Genomic DNA, 18,337 nt, shown 5'->3' with positions numbered 1-18,337 from the left:
TTATCTTCGGATGATGTCTTTTTCTAAGACTAATTTTCTCGATTGTTTTTTGTATCACTTCATTTTAGCCTAGAATTTTTTAGACACCTTTCCTAAACTTGCCTCCATAATTGTTTGTCTATCATTTGGTTAGTGATGCCTTTTTTTTCTTCAGCCTCAATCTTAAACTTCAATTTTCCGCCTCTTTTGGCTATTCTTAGTTGTTATAAAGTGGCTTCTTAAACTTCCGACTAACTATCTTTAAATCCCTCCTTTCACATAATACTTCAGCAAAAAGAACTCTTTTCCACAGTCTAATATATTTTTAATTTTTTGTACTACCATTTTTCTCCTGTACATTTGTACATTCGAAATTACTTTTCCTCAAGTATTAGCTTTTTCATATTTCTATATTTTTACCATGTTTTTGCTATTATAGCAATAACACGTGTACTGGGAAAAAAGGCGTCTACTTTTTAAAAGCGTTATTTGGGCTGTGAAAATAAAGTTTTTGGTATTTCTGTTCTAATTTTATTTTCATAGTTCATTTAAGACTATTCGGCTTCAAATTTATGTGTACTACCTCATCGAGATTTTGGGCATTTTGGGAAACTAGCTTCAATCGCCTACTTGCTTTTTTGGGTCCAATTCTTGTTTGTTTTGGGACTACTGCTATCTGGTTTATTATATATATTTACTTTTATTGCATCTTACCTTGGCTTTATAACGACAAACCAGTTTTAGAATTTAAACTTCAGAATTTGTTAAATATATTTGTTTCTATCTATTTAGCAGCTGCTATTTTTTGGAATTATTTCGCTAGCGTGCTTGCCTTACCTAAACCCCTTGACACACAAAGAATTTCAGCAGATCAGTTTCACCAATTACAGATCCAAACGTTTAAAATATCTGGACAAGTTCTGCGCTATTGCAAGTTTTGTATGCTCTGTTTCAATTTACATTTCTCAGCATTGATTTTTCAAGAAAGACTTATTTTTTTATTCAGGTCAAATTATCAAAGAGAATAGGATGCATCATTGCCATATCTGTAAACGGTAAAATTTGTTTCGTAAAATAGTACCATTTTAGAAAAATTTCTTCTATTTGGCTTACCTCTTTAAATGCATTGCATTTTTCATTCATTCAACTTATTCAGGTGTATCGCAGTTATGGATCACCACTGTCCTTGGATTTGGAATTGCGTGGGTGAACACAATCATCATTTTTTTATATTACTGAACCTTTACTTGACATTTGGTTCTATCTACTTTTCTTCGCTGGCATTCCTGCCATTTATCAACGCGCTTAGCTCAGATTACTACTGGTCTAGTTGTTGTTCTCGGACCATCGTCATTTTTTCCTTCATCTTGTCTAGTACACTTCTGGCTGCCCTTCTTGGCCTGACTACTCAGCAATTCTATCTTTTCTTTTCTGGAAAAACGTCAATCGAAAATCACTATCAAAAAACGGAGTCTGATCAAGCTTTTGACAATCCTTACGACAGAGGTCCTAACTACCATTTTGAGAAATTCTTTGGTATCCAATGTTCAAGGCCATGGTTTCTATGGCTTATTCCCGGACAGGTTAAATTAGATTCACTGAAAACAATCTCTCTTCTGTCTAGAAATCAAGCGGTAATACAAGAAACATTAAGGATGGTATGAAATTATTAAAAAAAATATTGGAATATCTCCTAGGTTTTTAAAGGCTTTGTGGGTTTACTTTTAAGAACAAACAAGCTGTTGGTGCTTTGAGATATGTATTTTCGCTACATTAGCCACCGAAGGTCCAAGCTTTGAGGGCACAATCTTGACCCCCTGTAACAACTGTATTCGAGTTAATCCAAGTGACCTCAGTTCCCCCTCCATGATGCGCATTTTTGTAGATCACATGGTTGTTTGGCTGAGATACGTTCCATATAATTAGATTTGAATCGGTACTGATAGAGGCGATATGAACATTATCTGGTGACCAGGCAACCGAGTTGATACGCGTAGTGTGAAATACCCAATTATCAACCAGGCGCTTTTGTCCATCCCAAACAATAACTTCACGGTTTGAATCTGCTGATACTAGCTTATTTTCGCCGGAATAACTCAATGCAGTTACCTCACCCCAGTGCTCAGATAGAACGTATTTTTGAGTAACATTTGACTTATTGGCCAATGAGTAGACATAGATTTTTTTGTCTTTTCCTCCTACCGCAATTTCATCGCCCTTTTGATTAACTGCAACAGATAATGGATCGTATTCAACAGACGTCCTAGATACAATTTTCGTGCCATTGACAATCAATATAGATGTTCCGCCTATAACAATAGATACATTTTGTCCTGCGCAAACAGCTAGACCCACAGGCTGCAAGTCAAGTGGGATTGATTCTCCCCATTTTTTTTCCGCGATAGAGCTCACCTTCAGGGCATCATCCATACCAATTGAATATAGCTGACCATCTGCAACCGAAAGTGCAGATATCTGGTTTTCATGTGGTTTTCCTGTGAAGACATTTGTCTCAGCACTCTCTACATTCCATTCTAACATCCGTGCACTGAAATCGGCTGAATAGATCTTATTATTAGAACTATCGTATGCTAAAGCAGTGATTCGTTTGTTATGACCACGAACGATTTTTTTCGATTCACTCTCTGGGTCTAGTAACGTAATGAATCCAGATAGCGCGATCGTTACAATTTGATTCCCATTCCAGATGCACCCAAGTACCTGATCATCAATGTCTTCTCCCATTTGAATCGTTTTCAATAAAGAGAAATCTGATGCATTCCACAGCTTAACCGACTTGTCGGCAGATGCTGTGACAAACTTGGTTGAATCAGGTGACCATGCTACAGAATATATACCAAGTTTGTGTGCATCTTCTATTTCACGTAAAACATCGCCTGTTTTACCATCATACGCAACTATTTTTTTGTCGCTCCCTACGCTCAAGAATCGTTCACCGTTGGGAGAGAAACGTACACAATTTACGAATCGCTGATGCAACTTATTTGATTTTTTAAATTTAAACGGAGGTCCTTCGAAGAAATTTACGTTCAAATCGTCCGAACCCGTAACTAATCGATAAGGGCGACTTTGTTTCAGGTCTACAGAATTAATTATTTTGCTATGCCCTGTAATCTCTCCCACGCTTGCACCTGTATCAAAGGCAACGACCACGCCAAATCTTTGCAAAAATAAAGGTTAAAACAATCCTATTTCAAGCGAGAACTGAGTGACACATACTACTGCTGTACACAGTTTTAGGACACTTAATATTCACATACTTTTCCCTTCCCTGGCCAACGACTGAAAGGCGTTTGCTATCATCTGTCCAGCACATATCCGTCGCAGGTCCTGCAAGGAGCTGAAATTCACATTTCAAGATATGCTCGGCCTGAGTTGTATCCCATATACGAACCATTCCATTCGAATCTGTACATTTTATAAAAAAAAAAAGCGTTGAGTAATGGTTAAATCTAGTCATGACACCTTATCTCCGCTCTAAATCCCACTTCTATTTAATTCGGTTAGCAAATACGTACCGGCCGAAGCTATGTAAAAGCCACTTGGAGAATATCTTGCAATGGTTGGATTATATGAATGTTGTTGGTACAATTCAGCTTTTGAGATATCCTTGAGAATAAGTTATACGTTAGAAAAATGTTCGAAATCAATAGAACTGCGTTCGTAAAGCAAAAAGGTCTACGAATAAAGCAATCCTTCTTATGCGATATTATTGAGCGATATAATACACGTATATATGTATACTATATGTACCACTAACCTTCACACTTCGAATAACCACAGAATTGCTTACACAGTATAGAATATTAATCCCTTTAGGGTCCCCTCCAATATGTATAGAGCGCGCGCGAGATGGCTGGGGAACTGGAGCATATATTTGTTCTTTACGTATTAAAGGAGAAAATTCATGTCAGGATTTATGATTCACAATTGGTTTCGGTGAATGAAGATTTGCTAGGGCTTTTAGAGCGAATAAGTTCAGGCGTACTGAGAGTCGTCATTTATAGAAGAGAAACTTGACTAGAACGAATTGATCTAGACAGTAATTAGACAACTAAAAAAAATACACAAAAGCAAAAATTTTTGTTAGTTTGTTGTAAATAAGACTGCTATTGATATATATCAATTACGGGTAGGTTATACTACTTGAATGAGTTTTTCATACTTTTAGATATGTAGATATATATGCGTGCATTTGATCGAGTTAAGATATTTGATCGCTCTCAGTTTTTTTATTTGTGAATCAGAAATATTTAGTCTTTGGTTTACCGATTTAATAATTTTATCATTATGCGCTTTTTTGTTCGCCACTAATCCACTTTTTTATATTGCTTCATTGAGACACATAGCATAGTAATTTTCATCCTATATATATCATGGCCGTACGTTCTATGATAGGACAAAATCACTCTTATTATTTTCCCTAATCTTTACTTTTTCCGAATGCAAACTACTAATCTTCATCACTACAATTGGAGTAGTCCGAACCCCCACAGTATAAAGTTCTCTTAGTCGGAGATGGAGGAACTGGCAAAACGACTTTTGTCAGACGTCACCTATCGGGAAATTTTGAACGCAAATATATCCGTATGTAAGAATTACATGTTCTGCCTCCCTGGCTTCGTGGTAAATTCATTATCCGTGTAGGCCATAAGATTCTATTCAGATCATCCCACCCTCATTTCATGCCCATTATCTGCGAATATCTTCGCGTCTTATTGAAGGATCTGGATTAATTTTTGTAATCGCATTCAATTTTAATCAAATTTTAGAATTTATTAAACCTCCTTCATTTTGTTTAACTTTTGTCAGACTAACAAGTTCGTTCGGGTGGTTTCTAAAATGCCCATTATCATCTGTTTGAATAGCTACAATTGGCGTGAATGTAGAACCCATTCTTTGGCATACAACGCGAGGCCCTGTTCTTTTAAATATCGTACGAGATCTTTTTTACAAAAATTCTATTATTTTAGATCTTACTAGAGCTTGTTATCTGACCCTGCTTTTTAAATCTCTGTTTTTTTTGCATCATTGTATTCATAAATGATTTTGTTTGATATCTCAAATTATATAGTGGGATACAGCCGGTCAGGAGAAGTTCGGATGTATGTATCGACCTTTTAAAACCTTTTTTTTTATGAAATGTACAATTCACAAGTCTAACTCCTTTTATTATTTAGATCTCCGCGAAGGTTACTATATCAATGGAAATGCTGCGATTATAATGTTCGACGTCACGTCTCGCACTACATATAAAAATGTTCCTAACTGGCATCGAGATATCAATCGTGTTTGTGCCAATGACATACCCATTGTATTGTGCGGTAACAAGGTAGATGTCAAAGATCGTGATGTAGTTCCAAAGAATATTAATTATCACCGCAAAAAAAATCTCACATATTTCGAGATTTCTGTCAAAAGTAATTATAACTACGAAAAGCCCTTCATCTACTTACTTCGTAGGCTGAGCCACGATGACAAGCTTTCTCTTGTTCAAGAACCCGCTCTTCTTCCACAGGAGTTAACAGTTGATTTAGAAGCTCAGAAAGCCAATGAGGCCATTATAGCTGCTGCAGACGCAGACTTCCCGGCAGATGAAGATACCTTCTAGTAATCCTCAGCGAATTGATGAAAACCAGCGCAACTGTTCTACGAATAACAATTGTATGAGTAAAAAGTTTGTCTATTACCCAAATGAATATTTTACTCCAAATGCTATCAGCATCCTGATAAGTACCTTTGTACTAATATTAACCAATGAATGTGAATTTTTTCTACTCTGAGAGGAATGGCAGATTTGATAATTTTCGTATTCTCAATTTACAAATTGAACACATATTCTCTCAGATTAAGCGGTCATTGAATTTCGTCTTTCTTTTCTTCAACATCTCTTGAGTTTATAAGATTCTCTAATATTCTGGTCCAGTGTACCATATGCAGTTTTTTTCCTATTCAATGACATATTCAAGGGTGAAGCACCTGGATAAAAAAAGGTAATTATCAGTTATTCATAGTGTCGAGCTGTTTAGATCCTTTGAATAAACTTAGGACTACGATCAGCTGATTGATTCAAATATTATTTGAAAATGGATGGCCAATTTATCGTTTTATAATATCCATCTTCTTTTAAGAGATAGCCATTTTATGAAATCGAATCTATCAAGTTTCTTCAAAGATGTTATATGGATGAACTTTGATATTTGGAGCTGCTCTTAGGAAGATATGTACAGTAAGCAACTCTACAGACTATTTGGTTTCTATAATAGAAAATATCAATATCATGGTTTGTTTGTGAGGTTTTTTTTGCTTACAACAGCTCTGTTATCCTTAGCAACTCAGCTTGTTGTTTATCTGTGTTTTGGTATTCTACGCATTACAGATGACACCTGTATGACTGTAACATTTTTCAAAATTAAATACACGTTTGGCATAACTATTTCGCTACTCAGTACCTTCTTGATATGCCTATATCTTTGCTATCACTCTCATGTCTAAGTGTATCATCTATTCTTTCCGATTTCAATCAATCATTTTTATTATATAAGGTAATACCCTCTTTATTTACCTTCATCTTCTATATAATTCTAACCTCTTCTATTTTTACGTTCTGCTTCTCTCGTCTATATATTATTTTCTCGCTATTCACCTCTCGTTTATTGTCTCCCTCTTTATACTCAAAATATCATTGTCTTTTAAACTAAATTATATTCTATAGACTCAATTATTATTCTAATTATTCCTTCCTCCTCTATTTCATCATACTCATGCTATCTAATCACATCAAACTTAATCTTCGTCTATATTTCTAAATTCTTTCTACCTCTCTATTCAATCTTTACACATCCCCTTCAACTCGAATTCAGGTCTTTCAATCCACACATAACCTTCCCTGTATTGTCCATTCCATAAGTATTTTTCCATATGTCATATTATCCATTCCTACTCTTCTCTATCCCATCTTATCCACTTAATCTTCCACAAATTATACTATTCGATATACTCCTCTTCTATCTATTCACATACTTATATAATTTTTTTATATCACTACATTCATACACAGCCTTCTATATATCATATCATACTATCCACACATATTATTCTTTCGTACATATTCTTGATTACACTCTCTACGCTTCTATCTATTCATATATATATATATATATATTCTTTTCTATATCATTGTATCGTATACATGCATACCTATTTTTCTCATGTCATCGTAATATATTTTAACTCTCGTATCATAATCAATATACATGATGTTCAAATCAACTTTCATCATATCATATATTCTCTATCCTTTCAATCCCTTAAACTCTCTTTCTCTCTATGCGTATCTCCTATGATCTACTACTTCTTACTCCTTCTGATCCATGTGCTATTCTCAAATAACCGCTATTCTCATTCACTTTAATATTATCGCTATCTCTTTTTTTAGCTCCTCATCAATTCTGATCCTCGACATGTCACCTTTCTTTTTATATGCACCCACCTCATCGCATTATTATTATTATCTTATCTATAATCTATTCCTTATTATTGTTGTTTACTCAATTACTCTACTCACAATGTTTCTATTATCTACAATTTCTTTCAAAATCAAATTTATCTATCGTATGTATTTTGTTTTTCCCTCTTTATCTTATCTACCTAATATATCATTTTCATATCTCTCATTTCCCTTTATTATTTTCTGTATTATTGCAGCCTCTTCTATTTCTATATATATTCTACTTCTCTTATTTACATATAACTCTCTCATTATTCACATCATGTATAAATGTATATGTGTTAAGCCAATAGAGTATCTGAATATTTAAATAAACTTATTTTAGTGTACATTTTTTTATTGCTCGTATCCAGGTGCTTAGTCAATTCAAATAATATATTACTATATCTTGATAAAAGTTATATTTGTTTTCATCAACATTGTAGATGTTCATGCATTTATATTTCAAATCTCAACTAATATTAGTTCAGACACAAAAATAATGGTTATTGTATAAATCAGAGTCAGACTACATGAAGTTATCTGAAAACTTACCTCTGAACACAAAAATAGGACCATTAAAGACATACAAGCAAAACCGAATTCTGAATAAAAATACTAAAGCCAATCTATATTATTGGACAATTTATTTTTTCGAATTAATTTACAATCTATAAAGTACGCTAAATAAGGGTCGACCTAATAATCTAGCTTGATTTCATTGGGCTATTCGACTTCGCTAGCATACCTCTAATTTTTCAGGTCAAATTCGATATTGTTGTTGAATCAAAGGGTACTGCAACAATTTTTTAGTATTATCTAGTTTTTAGCTTCTGAATAACATAATCTAGAGCTAATTAAATTTCTTAAACCGGGCTCTATGTGGCATTTTCATAATACCATTTTTGCACTTGGTTTTTGACATGATTGAGATAATCAATACTACGAGCTTAACAATAACTCATCGTCGAGCAACCATTCAATCATTTCAAATTTTTAGTCACAAATTTAGTTTATCTCTCACCAGGCCCAGATAACCTAATTACAACTTTAGGTTATAACGTAACAGTATTGACAGTTTGAAAAAGTTCGGAATCATGTATAGCCTGATTTAAGTTGAACCATTAAAAGTGTGATTAGAATTTTTTCATTTATTTTTGAAGGCAAATAGCTGTTAACAGATCACCTTTGTATTAGTTTTGACGCTGTTTATAATGAAATTTATTTTTTATAACTTCAATAACAAAATATTCTAAACTTGAAATTATATAAAATTTAAAATCAGCTAATAATAATAATACTGCTACCAATTACAATTAATATTAATCAATCAAGTTCTACTAAGCATATTATAGAATGCTTATAAATAATAAGATCAAATATCATCGCAACGTAGGATGAATAGAACTTCTTTTAGTTTTTCCCTTGGCTAGATTTTCTACATACATAACCACCAAGAACATTGATATCTGGAATCTCAAAATTACTAATGTTAAATTATTCTGAAAACAAAACTGTGAATGTAAAGAATTTTAGAGTAAAAACAGTATAATATTTTACTTGTATTGATATTCTCTAACTTTTTATATGAACTCGTATAACTAAAACATAGCGTCGATGACGTCTTATACAAAGAGGCGTATCTTAAGAAGTATGACTAGTTTAGACTAGGGCCTGAGATAAAAAATTATTCAATGCCATAGTACTAAATAGTAATATTTCTCACTCACGATAAATACACTCTTTGGTTGCAAAAATTTGCCTTTTTCATCTCACAGAGAAGCTGTTATAGAAGCTGTAAAATTAGCTATAATACGCTAGAAAATAATATCACTTTCCTTAGTTTTTGTAATAGGTCTCTTTCAAACACAATAAGCATTTTTTCATACCAGGTTTATGTCTATTATTTTAGATATGAGAACGGAGGAATACTATGAAGCTATGTAAGTTTACAATACTTATTATAGCTATGGTTCAGATATATATTCTAAATTATTAATTTTGAAAATATTCTGTATTCACAACATTATCAAACTGTGTGTTTTATTCGAAAGACGAAATTTTTTACCAATGACTCGCAAATCGTTCCAATGCCACCTGAAGTCTGAAATAACTTTCGCTTTGCGAGCAAGTTTTGAATCTAGGCTTGTTCTCTAAAATGTGCTGCGTGTCGTTTTGAATGGTTTTTAGTTCAGGGTGTTCCTTGGCGTACAACCAATAAATATTTTATTGATCGAGACATTCGTCTAAAATTTAGACACATGCATTTAGATATTTAAATATGAATTTGCTCTAAGCCTCATAGGTTTAAAGTGGCATAATTTTGCAGTTGATGGATACTTTTATAAATTCATGATTATCCACGATTTGATCGGGAATACAATGTCTGTACTTTATTTCTTAAGTAAACATAAAAATACATATTATGAGAACATTTTAATGTCATGTGTATTGTCCTAAAATTGCTTCTATCTTTTCATATGCAGGGGTTCGAATTTACGATTTAAGGGTATAAAAAGAAGCGGTTAAAAAGCGCATTGCTAACTTTTCGTAGCGCACTAAGAAGAATTTAAACGACCTGAAAATTCATATTTGTCGAAAGCAACTAGATAAATAAAAAGATAGTTGAGTTCATTAATGAGAAAGTTTCTTTTAGGTGTATTGGCCGAGCATATAATTTAAACTATTTATGAAGTTTTGACATTAATTCCTAGATAAAAACTTTTTCTTGGTTTGAGATAGGTGTAGTATTTGAATGGTTAACAGGTGTTTGTCACGTAAGAATATCATTTAGACGAAAATGCAAAGGAGTAGGCAGAGATTGTGCAATTCGAGAATGTAAAAAAAACAAGTTCAAATTAAAAAATAATTAAAATCCTATTAAAAAGGCTCTCTTTACTATTCATCTGTTTTGGATACAAAAGTACATCTCTTGCTTTTTTACAAGAGGCAAACATGGTGCTTACTAAAGAATAGTATCTATCTGTCCTTCATTATAGATAAACAAATTGCCCTTTTCGCCCGAATTTATCTACTAACTCTTTTTGTCAACCTAGCCGCATACCATTACCATTCACCTTAAAGGAGGTACAGAGTACACTTGAAAAATTATTGATAAATACTCTACATGTTTAAATGGGCTGAATTAAAAAATTTCTTTGTTGCCAAAGTACCAAATAGGACAATTATATATGATTGCAAAAGCAATCAAAGAAGGTACCAAAGACTCTGGATATATTGAAACTTTGGTTAATGAAGGCTTCGATAACGAAATTGGACAGGGTCTTTATACACACAAAATCATTCACTTGAAGAAGTACGTACCAGGAATTTGTAAAATTTTCTATAATACATGTACGACATATTGACCTCAGCACGCTCCTAAAGACAATTACCGTCTTATCTTCGACTTCTCTCAAAAAATACTACTTTAAAAGTCGAAGAAAAATCATGGAACATGTTTCCGTATACCAAGAGTGGTGCGACTGCATGCTATGAGTTTTGGCTGTTAACTAAGAATGACTAGATCTACCATATTACTAAATCAATTTTTGAACTATATCTTGGAATGGGAAATTATGAAACTATTTGGAAAATCAGTATACCATGTCCGTCATTTAATTTGTCTTTAGAAAACTATATTTAAAAATCCAATTCACCGGCAATTTTCAGTCATCTCTTTTAGGGAGACATTTCAGAATGTCGTTAGAGACACATCACGTTGCTGATGCAGGAACATCTGAAAATGCACGTATCAAACAAAACGTAGTGTCGAAAAAAAAATATTATCACTAACAATTTCTATTTTGAGCTAGGTACATAATTTGACTAAGGATGCACTAGAAAAAAGACAAGTCGAAATCTTAGATATTATAAATGCACCTGATGAATACTTCGATGACAAGACTTTCGATTTGAAAAAGTTTATTCCAAAGAAAATCAATCGAGGACCGTTGACCGAAAAATGGAAGGTACGCCCCGAGAGAAAGAAAAATGTCCGAAAAGCTGAAATTATAAACTGATGTTTTGTTTAGAATAGCGAGCCCGTGATCTGCGCATATAAACTAGCAACAATAGAATTCGACCTGAAGGGTCTTGGGCATCGAATCGAACCAATGCTACATGAAGTACGAAGAGAGTTCTTGTTCAGAAATCAAAGCGCTTTCAAAATAAACTAAGCACTCCTTAAAGTTTTTGAAAAATATTGCCTTAAACATGTATAGACAGGTCTACCTGTGTATAGATGAGTGGATTGATTTAAACTTCTCAGAAGTTTTTAGCTTAGAAAAAGAATTTGAACTGAGCAGGAAAAAAAAAACAGAATGTGCAAATGTTGATTGGATCAATAGAGATAAAGATAACAGAGACAGGGATAGCTTTGGACAAGTCAGAGAGCAAAAAAAAAAGTCTATATTTAAATCGAGGATACAGCGCTTCAGAAACATGACAAGAGCAAAATTATAAGTATCTTGTAAGCCAAGAATGTAAAAAATTTAAACATGCACAAAAAACTCTTTTGAGATGGATAATCTAGACCAGCAAAAACTATTCTCGATAAGATAAAAATATCAATCTATATATCGGTTTATCAAAACTAATCAACTAAAAAGAACTGGACAAGATATGATAAAAAACAATGAATTATCAGTTTTTTAGAGCCAAACAAATAGGTTAGGATTGACAAAGGTAAAAGAATATTTAGTATTTAAAATAAGTAAAGAAGTATATTATGCTACACAAAGTCGCATTCGTGCCCGAGTGGTTTAAGGGGTATGACTCAAGTTCATATAGTCGCATGGCTGCGTGGGTTCGAATCCCACCGAATGCATTTTTTTATACTTTTTACTATTTTAACAGTTTAAAGTTATATGAATTTTTTTCAAAATAGACAGAACATTTCTTAGTTAATTTACTATGGCATCAATCCTTAAGGTTAGAGTTATGCTTTTTTTTTTTTAGTTATGAAAGTGATCATTTATAGTCACTGACAAAAATGTCAACAATGAGATGTATTAAAATTGTGCTAGTTTACTAACTTTCTAAAAGCTAGACTTTTGGATTATCTATAACCTTGCGTACTTCTGACATCCTGAATGTTGAGACCAAAGTAATAAAGAAGAATGTTTTAGCTTAGAAAAAGAATTTGAACTGAGCAGGAAAAAAAAACAGAATGTGCAAATGTTGATTGGATCAATAGAGATAAAGATAACAGAGACAGGGATAGCTTTGGACAAGTCAGAGAGCAAAAAAAAAAGTCTATATTTAAATCGAGGATACAGCGCTTCAGAAACATGACAAGAGCAAAATTATAAGTATCTTGTAAGCCAAGAATGTAAAAAAATTAAACATGTACAATACACTATGTAATGAAAAAAGTGATATCGTCCTGATCTTCTTGTTTATAAAACTCTTTTGAGATGGATAATCTAGACCAGCAAAAACTATTCTCGATAAGATAAAAATATCAATCTATATATCGGTTTATCAAAACTAATCAACTAAAAAGAACTGGACAAGATATGATAAAAAACAATGAATTATCAGTTTTTTAGAGCCAAACAAATAGGTTAGGATTGACAAAGGTAAAAGAATATTTAGTATTTAAAATAAGTAAAGAAGTATATTATGCTACACAAAGTCGCATTCGTGCCCGAGTGGTTTAAGGGGTATGACTCAAGTTCATATAGTCGCATGGCTGCGTGGGTTCGAATCCCACCGAATGCATTTTTTTATACTTTTTACTATTTTAACAGTTTAAAGTTATATGAATTTTTTTCAAAATAGACAGAACATTTCTTAGTTAATTTACTATGGCATCAATCCTTAAGGTTAGAGTTATACTTTTTTTTTTTTAGTTATGAAAGTGATCATTTATAGTCACTGACAAAAATGTCAACAATGAGATGTATTAAAATTGTGCTAGTTTACTAACTTTCTAAAAGCTAGACTTTTGGATTATCTATAACCTTGCGTACTTCTGACATCCTGAATGTTGAGACCAAAGTAATAAAGAAGAATGTTTTAGCTTAGAAAAAGAATTTGAACTGAGCAGGAAAAAAAAACAGAATGTGCAAACGTTGATTGGATCAATAGAGATAAAGATAACAGAGACAGGGATAGCTTTGGACAAGTCAGAGAGCAAAAAAAAAAGTCTATATTTAAATCGAGGATACAGCGCTTCAGAAACATGACAAGAGCAAAATTATAAGTATCTTGTAAGCCAAGAATGTAAAAAATTTAAACATGCACAAAAAACTCTTTTGAGATGGATAATCTAGACCAGCAAAAACTATTCTCGATAAGATAAAAATATCAATCTATATATCGGTTTATCAAAACTAATCAACTAAAAAGAACTGGACAAGATATGATAAAAAACAATGAATTATCAGTTTTTTAGAGCCAAACAAATAGGTTAGGATTGACAAAGGTAAAAGAATATTTAGTATTTAAAATAAGTAAAGAAGTATATTATGCTACACAAAGTCGCATTCGTGCCCGAGTGGTTTAAGGGGTATGACTCAAGTTCATATAGTCGCATGGCTGCGTGGGTTCGAATCCCACCGAATGCATTTTTTTATACTTTTTACTATTTTAACAGTTTAAAGTTATATGAATTTTTTTCAAAATAGACAGAACATTTCTTAGTTAATTTACTATGGCATCAATCCTTAAGGTTAGAGTTATACTTTTTTTTTTTTAGTTATGAAAGTGATCATTTATAGTCACTGACAAAAATGTCAACAATGAGATGTATTAAAATTGTGCTAGTTTACTAACTTTCTAAAAGCTAGACTTTTGGATTATCTAGAACCTTGCGTACTTCTGACATCCTGAATGTTAAGACCAAAGTAACGAAGAAGAATGTTATCAGATCTCAATTTTCTCACTATAACCAAACTCATAACATTACTAAAATCTTCGACATTGCAATCTTCCGGCATATTCAATACGCCCAATCTGCTTTTAAAAATAGACTGGCAGTTCGGGTTTATGCTACTTCATCTATTACTAAAGTTATAGAACAGCAGATTAAAAAGGCGCCAGTGGTTGTTTACATGAAAGGTACTCCAGAAGATCCAGCTTGTGGATTTTCTAAAGCAGTCGTAGAAGTTTTAAGAAGAGAGAATGTAGTCAAATACGATTACTACAATGTTCTTGAAGACGATGAGCTAAGACAAGGAATAAAAAAATACTCAAATTGGCCAACCATTCCTCAGGTATATGTTGGAGGTGAGTTTCTTGGAGGCTGCGATATTATTTTAGAAATGCACCAAGAAGGCACATTGGCTGAAATATTAAAGAAAACAAATACCGCAACATCTGGTTCAGAGAAGTAGTGACTTAGTGCCAGTGTTGATTATGAAGTGTAGAATGAAGGTAAATAACAATCAATTTGCCTAGCAAAACAAATTTTGTATAACGCCTTGCTAAGATGTCTTGAAATTATCAACGGAATAAACTAAAAATATTTGAAATCAACCTTGATGTTTGCATTGATTTTCACTAAAATTTCTGGAAATTTGTTGTTTTAAATTATGTAATCTATACTAAGGAATATAGTCCGTTTAAAAAATTTATTAAAAATCATATTAGCAAGACAAATGACCTACTTATAGGGTTTTATTTTTTTGAATTGGAACAAAAAAAATAAGCGCTATGGTCGCTTAAATTAGCTATCAAGGAATTAAAATAAAAAGACTAAGGCGTCAAACAAGCATTCTAAAAAACGGTTAACAGAGCAAGCTAAATTTGAATGTTCAACAAAGATTTATCAAAATCTTATTAAGGCTTAAAAATAGTTAGTTTTATGCTCTATGTTTGTGATTTTTTTGTAAAATTTGCAAAAATGCGTATATACCAGGTTAACTGCGAACAAAAATAGCTTTAACTAAGCCAACTTCGGCCGTTTATCCTTGCCTCTGTTATGTTTATAAGTCGTTCATTTTAAATTCGACAGATAAATAATGAGTTGACTAAAGAATCTGGTGATTATTTTGGTTTTGAAAAAGAGTAATCAAATCCAATCTTCAATGATTTAATCATTTGCTCTAATTTTGATCATAGCAAAGCTCTTAGCATTAGACATTCAAAACTAGTCAACAGCAAGTAAATTTTTTCATATTGGTCTTATAACAGGTCATCCTTTTTAATTTATCTGTTTATATACCATGTTTCTTCTCAATGATCAACCATTGGAATCCTTGCATTTACCAGTGAAAAATGTAGATTTTAGAAAGCCTTAATAATTTGGCTTGTCCTGATTTATCGAAAAATGTGAATAATCTAATGTCTTCTTATTGCATCCATAATTATACTGCGAAATTCAGAAATTATGAGTTCAAAAAATACTGTGGTATTTACAGGGTCTGATTTAAGCATCGAAGCAGTTTCGCTCACCTGTAAAGGTTCAGTTATTATTCTGAGAGAGAGATGATATTCATCATATAACAGATATATAAGATTTTACTTATTCGTCCCAAAAATCAATCGGTTGGAGGATGGTAAAGAATAGATATATTTATAAATAATTATTTTTTATGAGCTAACTACGTTAACTCTTCTGATATATTTACTATTTGATGCTATCAATGGTTTGCACGAAATGTAATCGCGAAAATACTCTTATCATTGCCTTTTTGACATACGGACTAGTTCATCTGGGATTACATTCTCTAAGGATAGCTTTATAAAATAACAAAATAATCTGTTTTTTTTACTTCCATAGATCATTTATGGCTTTTTGCAGCATGATCTTCAATTATGATCTACTGAAGTATTATATCTAATTCTAGCAAAATTTTTTTAGAAACGCATGTGAACTAAAATGATTGTTGAACGCTATAGTTGAAATATTGATCTGTAAATTCGGCAGAAAAGTGCCCAATTAATTGTCATCTAGTACCGCCATTATCTAGCAAGAATGACTCATTTTCTAGAAGAATAAGTAGAATACATATCAGGTAGTCGTAAAGTAGGTTAGAGTAGCAATAGTGCCTTAACTTAAAATCTATAGAAAAATATAGTTGGTTTGTAGTACAGTATTCGTCTGATCCGTCTAATGGTTTGATGTTGTAGTTGTAGTGAAATGAATGTGCATTTGAACAATAAACAGTATCGAGAATGAAACATAGTAATAAGTGTGAGAAAAATATAAAGTATAGACAAGAGCTGAGATGAGATAGAGTATGATAGGGAAGTTTAAGTGTGGAAGATTAGAATAGACAAAAATAAGTTAGATAAAGATAGAACAGAAATATGAGTATTGTAGAGATAGGAAAGATGGATATCAGAAGAACAAAGAGACAGTATTATAGATGTGTTGAGGGACCAAAGAAAGATAGAAGTTATGAAGATGAATAGGAGAGTACTGATTAATGACATAGAGGAGAGTTACATGTGAAGGAGAGAATAGGAGAACAAGTATAGAGAGAATGGATATGAATAACAGTGAAACAGATGTATTTATAAAAGAGTAGGAACGTTAAATGTAGATTTCAGGGTAGATTGGGATAAAGAGGTATATGAGATACAATAAGGTAAATAATATTTTAGTAGGTTATGAAATGAGAGTAATACACGGTAGAGAGGTGGTAAAAAGAATGTGAGAGAGACAGATGAAAAAGGATAGGAGATTATATATAGAGGAGAATGTGCATGTATGACTATAAATATGTAATGTATACAGATGGGTAGTTATGTGAAGTGTGCAAGTTGAATGAAAAATATAGCGCAAAATGATAAGCATATAGTAAATGAGAAAATGAATAATGTGGATAATTGGCAGTAATAATATGTAAGATGTTAAGTGAATAATAAAAATAATGGAAAATGTGATACAAATGATGAAGAGGATGTATAGATAGTTAGGTATAATAAATGAGTGTTAATAAAGAGGGATTATTAGAGCTAGTTTTGTAAAGTTAGAAATCGAAAAGATAAAGTGGAATTTATTTGTATACAGAGATATATAGAAGAGATGTACAAAGGAAGGGTGTATAAAATATATTGAATTAACAGTAAATTGATAAAAAATAGAAAAATGAATGTGACGATGGATAAGAAGATGTGATGATAGGTTAGAAGTGATTGTTGATAGGTAAGGAAAAAAATATATTCAAGAATATAGGTAGATAGGTGCCGGGTTACTTATAATGAATAAAGATAGATAAATGTGTAGTATGGATGAAAAATTAAATTCAAAGAATGCGTATGATATAATTAAAAGATGTAAGATAGAGGATGTAGATAGGATAATCAAAAGAAGATATTAAAGTAGTCGATAAAAGTGAAATTTATGGAAGTATTAAATGAAGAATATAAAATTAATAATAAGCAGCGTATAAGTCCAGATGAATATGATAATTAAAGCGAAAATAGATAAGCCAGCCGAGATAAGTAGAGAATAGAGGATAATATAGCTTGTATGAGACATGCATCAGAGTTTATAAAAAACGGAATGTGTATTGGAATTTATAAAAAATAAGATGAGGAGGATATATAGTGAAGAGACAGATGACGGATTATGAGTAAGATGGAAATAACGAAGAATGGATAAAGAGGTAATGAAGAGCATCAATTGAAATGTGTATACTAGAGCGTGATATAGATATAGAAAAATTGATACGTCTATGAGGGAATATGAAGAGAGAGAAGATTGGATTGAAATTGGATGTAGAGTGGATGCGATGAACTAATATTTGCAGAGATAAAGAAGATAAATGAATAGAGTAAAAAATGGTAGGTCTAGTAGAGACAGAAAGATAAGGTAACAGAGTGACTCGAGACAGAATGAGAAAGATTAATTAACTAGTTATGCAGTATCTTTGAGATCTGTCTCGCGTGTGT

At 32.3% G+C, this 18,337-nt stretch overlaps 5 protein-coding genes and 3 non-coding genes across 10 annotated transcripts; 7 read left to right on the top strand and 1 right to left on the bottom strand.

The window, feature by feature from the left end:
• The first annotated feature begins 135 nt into the window (after window positions 1-135).
• LOC126326236 (uncharacterized) lies at window positions 136-2,289 on the top strand. The gene is made up of 4 exons (XM_049995616.1): window positions 136-199; window positions 523-918; window positions 986-1,034; window positions 1,136-2,289. Exons 1-4 carry the CDS (start codon window positions 136-138, stop codon window positions 1,641-1,643), a joined length of 1,017 nt encoding a protein of 338 aa, XP_049851573.1. The 3' UTR covers window positions 1,644-2,289.
• LOC126326243 (66 kDa stress protein-like) lies at window positions 1,671-4,221 on the bottom strand. The gene is made up of 6 exons (XM_049995622.1): window positions 4,166-4,221; window positions 3,989-4,054; window positions 3,761-3,882; window positions 3,519-3,609; window positions 3,261-3,408; window positions 1,671-3,160 (listed from the first exon to the last, which is right to left on the bottom strand). The coding sequence occupies exons 2-6, from the start codon at window positions 3,999-4,001 to the stop codon at window positions 1,753-1,755; spliced, it is 1,782 nt and encodes a 593-aa protein (XP_049851579.1). The 5' UTR covers window positions 4,002-4,054; window positions 4,166-4,221; the 3' UTR covers window positions 1,671-1,752.
• An 87-nt stretch (window positions 4,222-4,308) lies between these two features.
• LOC126326244 (GTP-binding nuclear protein Ran-like) lies at window positions 4,309-5,857 on the top strand. Its single transcript, XM_049995624.1, has 5 exons — window positions 4,309-4,382; window positions 4,482-4,587; window positions 4,869-4,936; window positions 5,075-5,105; window positions 5,181-5,857. Exons 1-5 carry the CDS (start codon window positions 4,377-4,379, stop codon window positions 5,609-5,611), a joined length of 642 nt encoding a protein of 213 aa, XP_049851581.1. The 5' UTR covers window positions 4,309-4,376; the 3' UTR covers window positions 5,612-5,857.
• A 4,532-nt stretch (window positions 5,858-10,389) lies between these two features.
• LOC126326235 (phosphatidylinositol transfer protein 1-like) lies at window positions 10,390-13,995 on the top strand. Of its 3 annotated transcripts, none has more exons than XM_049995614.1 (9): window positions 10,408-10,464; window positions 10,546-10,576; window positions 10,660-10,805; window positions 10,877-11,097; window positions 11,162-11,236; window positions 11,305-11,460; window positions 11,524-11,616; window positions 11,681-11,895; window positions 13,641-13,995. In XM_049995614.1, exons 4-9 carry the CDS (start codon window positions 11,008-11,010, stop codon window positions 13,678-13,680), a joined length of 669 nt encoding a protein of 222 aa, XP_049851571.1. In that variant the 5' UTR covers window positions 10,408-10,464; window positions 10,546-10,576; window positions 10,660-10,805; window positions 10,877-11,007; the 3' UTR covers window positions 13,681-13,995. The 3 variants fall into 3 exon arrangements, with proteins under 3 accessions (XP_049851570.1, XP_049851571.1, XP_049851572.1); XM_049995615.1 differs by lacking the exon at window positions 13,641-13,995 and adding an exon at window positions 12,745-12,838; XM_049995613.1 differs by lacking the exon at window positions 13,641-13,995 and having other exon boundaries at window positions 10,390-10,464; window positions 11,681-12,223.
• On the top strand, window positions 12,234-12,317 carry Trnal-caa (transfer RNA leucine (anticodon CAA)). The gene has a single exon. It is a non-coding gene; the product is annotated as a tRNA-Leu (tRNA).
• Window positions 13,130-13,213, top strand: Trnal-caa (transfer RNA leucine (anticodon CAA)). Its single transcript has one exon. It is a non-coding gene; the product is annotated as a tRNA-Leu (tRNA).
• Window positions 13,978-14,061, top strand: Trnal-caa (transfer RNA leucine (anticodon CAA)). The gene has a single exon. It is a non-coding gene; the product is annotated as a tRNA-Leu (tRNA).
• Window positions 14,062-14,280: 219 nt separating this feature from the next.
• Window positions 14,281-14,937, top strand: LOC126326234 (glutaredoxin-related protein 5, mitochondrial-like). Its single transcript, XM_049995612.1, has 2 exons — window positions 14,281-14,340; window positions 14,466-14,937. Exons 1-2 carry the CDS (start codon window positions 14,327-14,329, stop codon window positions 14,827-14,829), a joined length of 378 nt encoding a protein of 125 aa, XP_049851569.1. The 5' UTR covers window positions 14,281-14,326; the 3' UTR covers window positions 14,830-14,937.
• The last annotated feature ends 3,400 nt before the right edge of the window (window positions 14,938-18,337 follow it).

The sequence above is a fragment of the Schistocerca gregaria genome, unplaced genomic scaffold (assembly GCF_023897955.1).
Source record: "Schistocerca gregaria isolate iqSchGreg1 unplaced genomic scaffold, iqSchGreg1.2 ptg000981l, whole genome shotgun sequence".
NCBI lineage: Eukaryota > Metazoa > Arthropoda > Insecta > Orthoptera > Acrididae > Schistocerca > Schistocerca gregaria.
The sequence above is the reverse complement of the archived record's forward strand: the minus strand, read 5'-3'. Positions and strand labels throughout refer to the sequence as shown.